The sequence below is a fragment of the Priapulus caudatus genome, unplaced genomic scaffold, assembly GCF_000485595.1.
Source record: "Priapulus caudatus unplaced genomic scaffold, Priapulus_caudatus-5.0.1 Scaffold228, whole genome shotgun sequence".
In the NCBI taxonomy this organism is placed as follows: domain Eukaryota; kingdom Metazoa; phylum Priapulida; class Priapulimorpha; order Priapulimorphida; family Priapulidae; genus Priapulus; species Priapulus caudatus.
The window spans coordinates 419,567-428,819 of NW_014577289.1; the positions used below are offsets into that span (position 1 = coordinate 419,567).

General features: G+C 44.7%; 1 protein-coding gene across 1 annotated transcript in view; it reads left to right on the forward strand.

Moving 5' to 3' along the window:
- LOC106807659 (UPF0505 protein C16orf62 homolog) overlaps nucleotides 1-6,470 on the forward strand; it is a 14,987-nt gene extending 8,517 nt beyond the window's left edge. The window contains exons 6-8 of the mRNA XM_014810072.1: nucleotides 3,246-3,386; nucleotides 3,940-4,089; nucleotides 4,779-6,470. Of these exons, the coding sequence (XP_014665558.1) occupies nucleotides 3,246-3,386; nucleotides 3,940-4,089; nucleotides 4,779-5,420 (933 nt within the window). The 3' untranslated portion in view covers nucleotides 5,421-6,470. The remainder of the gene's footprint in view (nucleotides 1-3,245; nucleotides 3,387-3,939; nucleotides 4,090-4,778) is intronic.
- Nucleotides 6,471-9,253: the final 2,783 nt, after the last annotated feature.

Sequence of the window (9,253 nt, forward strand, 5' to 3'; positions counted from 1 at the left end):
CCAACATGTGTTAAAAGCTGGAAGAAGCCTGCACCTGTATAGATGGTACCTGTCCTCGAAGACCACTTCGGCATTTTGGCTCACGTTGCAGTTCTATAGAGAAGAAACTGTATAGTAAACGCACCTGTATAGAACGGGCACCTGCATACCAAAGTCACATGTATAACAAGTGCCTCCTGTATGAACGGCCACCTGTCTATAGAACGGCCACACTGTAATAGAATGGCGCACATGTATATATGGCGCACGCTGTATATAACGGCGACCTGTAAGCAGAACAGGCCACACACAGCGGCACATATATAACGACCACACTGTATAGAACAGCAGACTGTAATAATGGTCCCCTTGTATAGAACGCCACTGTATCGAATGGCACCCGTATATATAACGGCCACCTGTATATAAAGGCTCTACTCATGCAGTTTTCCACCGAGGTGGCACTGTATTTCAGGTTTGACTGTAGCATGTTAACGTTAATAATTCACGGGACTGGGTGGGGATGTCCTCTCAGCCCCGATAGGATCCACCAGCACAATCTCCATCCTCTCTCAGGAACCCAAGACAAGCTGGCCGATGTAATCGTTTCTCGTCGCTCCAGGCGCACCGTTCACGGAGTCGTGCACAAAGCCACGCGAAGAAACATAAGAGCATTCATGTCACGGCGGTCGTCGTGCGGCTTCCAACTGATACTTTCTGAAGGTGTCGATGATGGAAGGCTTGCATACCTGAAATGCAGAAGCATATACCTCTCACGTTCACAAAGGACATCCGAAGGACATATATGGTATCAATGGTGATGTTGGTGGACTCACTGAGGTAACGCACCCATAGATGGTGACGAGCAAAATGGCCGATGGTGCATATTGTATCATCAAAAACATCAAATGGCGGCACTGGCAGTATTTTGAGTAAATGTAGCTCAAAAATGTTTAAAAATAGGTATTCTAGAGGCAGACTTCTAATTGAATATATCATTTGTATAATTCATTCTGAAAATATGACATTGGTTTACTAAGCACTCCATGACACTGACTTGTAAGAATTCAGATGATTAGTGAGAACTGGTAAGTGCATAGTTTGCTAGGTAGTTCCTTGAAGCAATCTGATACGTATCATAATTGTGAAAGGTTTATTCATGATACAGATTGCATCGTCAGCTACCGGTATCATCCACCCTACTATGTACATGAGTTATGAATGCTTCTGCTACTCCCTACCTCTACTTTCACTGACCTCCTTCTGGAATAAATCGATGAACGGCAGGAATTGGCTCATGGAGAAACACTGTTAAAAGTTGTGCATGTCGAGAGGACCTTGTCCAGCAACAGCCTGATGTAGCAAACACCACAGTTAATCACCATCATCCCACTGAAAAGTGCGCATTTCAAAATCACTCGACGATGTCGTTAATCATAATTGACCTAACATGGGCGGCAATATTGATGCTTGATCATGCTCTCGGTTTAATTATCATGAGTATGCAGGCACACCCTCGCTCAACTACAAAAAATATTGCCACCAAAATTTATTTCAGACAAGGCAACCATTAAAATGAATTGCTGTTCTTAGAGATAGAATAGCATTCGTGAAGAAGTAATGGTTGATGTAAACCGAGCTCAGCCGCGAAGCAAAGTCGTTTACCTCACAATTCACTGCCACGTGCATTAATTCGCAAGCATGCAACTAAGGACAAAAGATTTACACATGCATGCAGACAGCCAAACATTTGAGTGCCGCCGCGGACGCTATTGGTTAAGGGAACGCCCTTCTGATGCGCGCTCACTGCAACTGCGGGTAGGCTGTGGCTGGCGTACGCGCAGGCGCCGTCGGCGAGTCTATTGTGCTTGATGATGTCACAAGAATCGGTTGACCTCTACGCTGACGTAGTGTCTGAAGCGCGTACTCGATCCACCCCTCTGCACATGACATGTACTCCAGCGGTGCTGCTGAACTTGGAGATCGACTTCCCAAACTCTCATTCAGAATTTGCCTTTTCTGCGAACACCATGTATAGTTGAAAATTAGCATCTGTGCTGTTTTTGTTAACACAGAAAAGTGCACGAGACATCAACAGATTATAATATAAATATTATGTCTGCAATAAATAACGTGATGAAAACATGTAAATAGGATTCTAGTACATATAGTATCAAGAGGCAGATAAAGAAGGAGAGCGTAGCAAGGGTAAAATGCTGAAACCATGCTGCAGTATTAAGTCGAATTAATAAACTTTTCCCGTTTATTTTGACGATCCTTTGCAGTATTATTGATTAGTCGCTGTCTACCTTGTTCATATAAAAAAAAACCGCATGTCCCTACGATTGCCCTACGCTGAGATAATGAGCGGTGAAAATCTGGTATTTTCACGCGAAAACAAACTCGAGATCACTGTTTACTGCGTTCGTCTCTCGAAGGTGTTATTACTTCAGGAAACCTCGCGTGTTTTCGTCAATGATTGACAATGGAATGTAATGACGTCTGTTATTGATTGCCATAAGTGAGATACCCCACCTGTACCACCTCACCCCACAGTCACGCTGGATGTATAGTAAACTCTGTAGTATTACGTGAAGTCAGCGCCATATGGCGCTAACAGCGGCGACCGGAGCACACAACTGGAACACTTCGAGAGGCGGACGCAGTAAACAACTGATCTCGAGTGCGGTTTTCGGTGAAAATACCAGATTTGGTGAAAAAGGATCGTCAAAATAAAACGGGAAAATTTTTTATTAATTCGACTAATATACAGCATGGTTTCAGCATTTTACCCTTGTACGCTCTCCTTCTTTATCTGCTCTTGATAGTATATATATACAGATGTGACCAATTTGATAACGTATAAACAGATATAATATTATAATATATGGCAGTAGACGTTAGATGAGCGCTGTCGCTATGCGGCACTTGTTATTATTTATGTTCATGTTTCTTGTCAATATTTTCCCGTTTATTAGATGAAATAAAATGCCCAAAAAGGTAGGTAGATAGGTAGGTAGGTAGTTAGGTAGATAGGTAGATAGGTAGGTAATTAGGTAGGTAGGTAGTTAGGTAGGTAGGTAGATAGGAAGGTGGGTAGAAGTTCAATTTGGCACTAAACTGAAATAATTTCTTACACATTAAACCTTATCTATGCCAGATGCGGTGCGTTTAATTACCAAGAATGTCGCAATTTCATCGCAAATCCCCCCTCTCACCATCTGCGTGGATGTACTATTGTGACGTTCGCTTGTTTCGTCTGCCAGGTGAGCGTCGGCGCGGACTTTGAGCGGCAGCTGAGCTTCTGCGTGGAAGCGCGTGCGGCGTTCAGCAACCTCGAGCCGGTGCTGGTCCACCTCGTGCACACCGTCAACCTGCTCGCCATCGACACACGCCGCGTCGTCAAGGTACACTGGCGCCCCCTGGCGCACGGCCGCGCAATCGCTTCACGTTTGCAGTCTCTTGATGGAGCATTTTCGAGGACGGCCGGGTCGGTCGGTCGGTGGGGTCGGGACGGGACGAGTCGGTCGGTGGGGGAAAAGCACGTGGATCATTTGCTGTACAAGTCGCAGAGAATACCACATGTGTTGCGCGTGAACAAAATGTTTTTTCGGGGAAAAAGATTTTCGTAACGCAATGTACCCACTCGGACACCTGCTGCCAATGTGATCGTGAGCGGTGGTCGGGTTTTATAACATAATACAGTTTTCGAGAAAATGTCGTTTATATGACATTGTGCGTACGGGCTTGTACCATGCCATAAATCACAGTCAACCGACCACGTTAATTCATTGTTACCAACAAGCATTCGCCTATGCCCTCCTTTCGTTTTATACCTGTAAGGACACAGTCACCAGGCAAGAGGTTCCATTTATTAAATAACATCTTGACACTGTGAACGAGTAGTCACTGGAGTTTGTCCTGTTACTTACTCTACCATTGGGTTTTCCTGTCATCTAGGGTCATCACACGCGTAAAACGGCGGCGTTCGTTCACGCGTGCGCAGCTTACAGCTTCATCACGATACCCTCGATCACCAACGTCTTTCTGCGACTCAACCTGTACCTCGTGTCGGGACAGGTGGCGCTCCTAAACCACTGCCTCTCACAGGTGCGTAGCGGCGCGCAAGTCGCGCACTGTAGATGTTGGCGTCACCGTATGCCGAAAGGCATCCTTTATTTCTCATGTGCATTTATGATGCAGGTGATTAGTTTTCGTGTTGTTTAGTTTGAGACTGTAAGCTTGCTAGATGTGAATTCACCCACATTTGCAAGAGGAACAATTACTGGTCCATGATATATTTATGATACTTATACTTCACAATACTAGATATAATTTATATATACCTTAACAAATATATCGTTGAGTAAATAAACATCTTAAAGATATTTTATTATATTATGAACGTACTTAAGAGCAAATTTATTAGCGCTTTATAATAATTATAATTACTCATAAGCCTTGTCTTGCTGTAAATTTTAAAGAAGCGACACAGCCACATTGTCAATTTCATGCTATAACCCAAGATTTACACACCGTAGGCTGACAACGATAACTACAAATAATAATATACACTATGACAAGTGATTTTACTACTAATACACTGATTGTAATAATAATTAATAGTACTATTAATATGTTCTCGCCCCGCAGACCGAAATCAATGTCAATGACTTATGAACGGGTTTATTATTAACACATCAATTGTAATAACGTAATAATGTTACTAATTAAAATATATATTAATTATACTAATAATATATCGATAATAACAGTATGATATGTTCTCCGTCCCGCAGGCCGATTCCTTCCTGAAGGCGGCGATCAGCCTGCTGCCAGACGCGCCGTGCTCGATCGAGATCGACGGCAAGTTGCGCTCGACGGAGCCGCTTCTGCTTGAGTACGTCGGCAACCTGTGCTCGACGCTGCTCGCTGCGCCCGACCCGCCCGCGCAGCCGCCGCTCTACCTCGCACGCGGCCTCCTCAACGCGCTCGCGACGCGCGGCGCGGGCGACACGGCACGCGCCGACGCGTACACGCACGCGCTTGCTCTGCTCTCCGCCGCCGCACAGCCCGCGTTCGCATACTGCGCCGACGGCGTCGTCGCCAACGACCGTCTCTACGGCAACGACCCCAAGTACGTCGGCGAGGTCGCGCGCCTCGCTGGCACGGTGCTCAACGAGCTGATGCAGCACGTGCACGACGCGGCGCCATCACCCGACCGCCAGGGGGCGCTCGCGCTGCACCTCGTCGAGGTCGGCGTCACGCACGGCGACCTCGGTGACCCGCGCTTCGCGGCGTTGCTAGGCAACCTATGGACGCTAGCCGCGAAGCAGGGGCATGCTGATCGCATGCTCATGGAGCGCACGGCGCAGCACGTGAAGGCTCGGGCGGCTAGAGGTGCGCCGGTCGCCGCCGAGCTGCTCAGGAAACTCGCCTGAGTATGCAGAGTGTGTGTCGCGCGAACGTGCGAGTGGCAGTCTAAATTATATCATACTGTTTACCGAAAATGGAAAACGTCGGGTTTTTTCCTCTCTGATTGTCGCGGCTTGTTTAAAATATGAGCAGCAACTGGATCTTTTTCACGAGGCGAATACAGTTATACACGTAGTATGCTGTTCTTGACTATTCATGATTAGGAAAAAGTATTTTATTTGTTCCTATAGGTGGCACCACCTGTGACTCGCAGCCGAACACGCGTCGGCCCAGTAATAATGCGTTGTCGATCTGGTGGTCGCTGACATTCCAATTTATTTGCTTGGTGAATTGTGTAGGGAACGAGTGATTGAGTTGTAGGATTAGGTGTGCTGCATTTGGGATGTTACTGATTTGTGCGCGGTGGCGGCACAATGAGTGCCGAAGCTAGCCCGAGCGGTTTTTGTAAATGTAGAGAGATAGAGATGTTAATGGGATAATAGCTTGGTTTGACATGCCGAGGTCTAGTTTCTTCTAACATTGACCATCCGTTTTATTTGTAAGGTATGCCTTGCAGTTGGGGGGGGGGGGTGCAAGGGAGAGGCAAACAAATGTAGGTACTATTACACGGTCAACTACCCAGAACACAAACTGTGCGTGCTGGAAAAATGAGTTAGCTAGGCCCCTGTTTCGTATACATATCATCGTATTCTGAAACAGAATACTTTTGTATTAAAATCCGGTTTCAACGTAGAAACGAGTAAGACCAGCTTCGAATTCATGAGCTCATGCGTTTCAATTAGGCATTTATAAATCAATAGCTTGTCTGAACATGAAATAGCTGGGATTATTTATATATAACCATAATACAGGTCATCAATAGGGCTTCATACAGAGTATCTGTGATTCTGCTGTAATTAGTGTTGGCCCACATAATATAGATCGCTTGTCGTGCCTGCCTTGACTGCCTATGTATTGGCCCCTACGCATCGGATTTCTGCAATCAGACTATCGACTTCTTGCCTGTTCACGATGTACACCTGGCAGTATATTATAAATGTCTTTGTTTGTTACCATTCGAGTTGTATCTCGTTTCTTCTGTGTGAATAATCTGTTTCATATATCTATCTATACTGTTTATACGTTATCAATTGGTTCACATCTGATATATATACTATATGTACTAGAATCCTATTTACATGTTTTCAATCACGTTATTTATTGCAGACATATATTATAATATTATATCTGTTTATACGTTATCAATTGGTTCACATCTGTATATATATACTATCAAGAGCAGATAAAGAAGGAGAGCGTACAAGGGTTAAATGCTGAAACCATGCTGTAGTATTAGTCGAATTAATAAACTTTTCCCGTTTTATTTTGACGATCCTTTTTCACCAATCTGGTATTTTCACCGAAAACCGACTCGAGATCAGTGTTTACTGCGTCCGCCTCTCGAAGTGTTTCCAGTGTGTTGCTTCCGGTCGCCGCTGTGTAGCGCCATAGTGGCGCTGACTCACGTAATACTACCAGAGTTTACTATACATCCAGCGTGAGGTGGGCGTGAGGTGGGTACAGGTGGGGGTCATCACTATGGCAATCAATAACAGACGTCATTCATTCCATTTGTCAATCATTGACGAAAACACGCGAGGTTTCCCGAAGTAATAACACTTCGAGAGACGGACGCAGTAAACAGTGATCTCGAGTTGGTTTTCGGTGAAAATACCAGATTTTCACCGCTCATTATCTCAGCGTAGGGGCATCGTAGGGACATGCGGTTTGTTTTATATGAACAAGGTAAGACAGCTAATCAATAATACTGCAAAGGATCGTCAAAATAAAACGGGAAAAGTTTATTAATTCGACTAATACTGCAGCATGGTTTCAGCATTTTACCCTTGTACGCTCTCCTTCTTTATCTGCTCTTGATACTATATGTACTAGAATCCTATTTACATGTTTTCAATCACGTTATTTATTGCAGACATATATTATAATATTATATCTGTTGATGTCTCGTGCACTTTTCTGTGTTAACAAAACAGCACAGATGCTCATTTTCAACTATACATGGTGTTCGCAGAAAAGGCAAATTCTGAATGAGGTTTGGAAGTCGATCTCCAAGTTCAGCACACCGCTGGAGTACATGTCGTGTGCAGAGGTGTGGATCGAGTACGCGCTCAGGCACTATGGTCAGCGTGAGGTCAACACGATTCTTGGTGACATCATCAAGCACATGACTCCCGATCGCGCGTACGAGCAGCACTACCCGCAGTTGCAGGTGAGCGCGCATAGAAGGGGCTCCCTTAACAAAGCGTCTCGCGGCACTCAAATTTTTTGCTGTCTGCATGCATGTGTAACAATCTTTATTGTCCTTAGTTGCATGCTTGCGAATATAATGCACGTGCAGTGAATTGTAAGGTAAACGACTTTGCTTCGCTGAGCTCGGTTACATCAAATTACTCTTCACAATGCTATTCTATTCTCTACAGCAATTCATTTAATGGTTGCCTTGTCGTGAAATAAATTTTGTGGCAATATTTTTTGTAGTTGAGCGAGGGTGTGCTCATACGTCATGATAATTAAACCACGAGGCATGATCAAGCATCAATACTTGCGCCCATGTTAACATTAGTGATTAACCGACATCGTCGAGTGATTTTGAAATGCGCACTTTTTAGTGGAGATGGTGATTAACTGTGGTGTTTGCTACCTCAGGCTGTCGTGGACAAGGTCCTCTCGTACATGCACAACTTTTCAACAGTGTTCTCCATGAGCAAGTTTCTGCCGTTCATCGATTTATTCCAGAAGGAGTCAGTGAAAGTAGAGGTAGGGAGTAGCAGAAGCATCATAACTCATGTACATAGTAGGGGTGGGATGATACCGGTAGCTGACGATGCAATCTGTATCATGATAAACCTTTCACAATATGATACGTATCAGATTGCTTCAAGGGAAACTACCTAGCAAACTATGCACTTAACCAGTTCTCACTAATCATCTGAATTCTTACAAGTCAGTGTCATGGAGTGCTTAGTAAACCAATGTCAATTTTATCAAAATGGAATTATACCAAATGTTATATTCAATTAGAAGTCTGCCTCTAGAATACCTATATTTTAAACATTTTTGAGCTCATTTACTCAAATACTGCAGTGCGCATTTGATGTTTTGATGATACAATATGCCACCATCGCATTTTGCTGTCACCATCTATGGTGCGTTACCTCAGTGAGTCCACCACATCACCATTGTACCATATATGTCCTTCGATGTCCTTTGTGAACGTGAAGAGGTCATATGCTTCTGCATTTCAGGTATGCAAGCTCATCATCGACACCTTCATGAAGTATCAGTTGGAGCCGACGACGGACCCGGTGATCATGAATGCTCTTATGTTTCTCGCGTGCATTCTTCACGACTCCGTGAACGCGCTCAGCCTGGAGGACGAGAAACGATACATCGGCCAGCTTGTCTGTGGGTTCCTGAAGAGGGTGAGATTTGCTGGTGGATCCAACGGGGGCTGGAGGACATCCCCCACCCATCCCGGAATTATTAACGTTAACATGTACAGTCAAACCTGAATACAGTGGCCACTCGGTGGAAACTGCAAGAGTAGCCTTTATATACAGGTGGCCGTTATATATACGGGTGCCATTCTATACAGGTGGCCGTTCTATACAGGTGACCATTATTACAGTCCTCTGTTCTATACAGGTGGCCGTTCTATACAGGTGACCATTATTACAGTCCTCTGTTCTATACAGGTGGCCGTTCTATACAGGTGACCATTATTACAGTCCTCTGTTCTATACAGGTGGCCGTTCTATACAGGTGACCATTATTACAG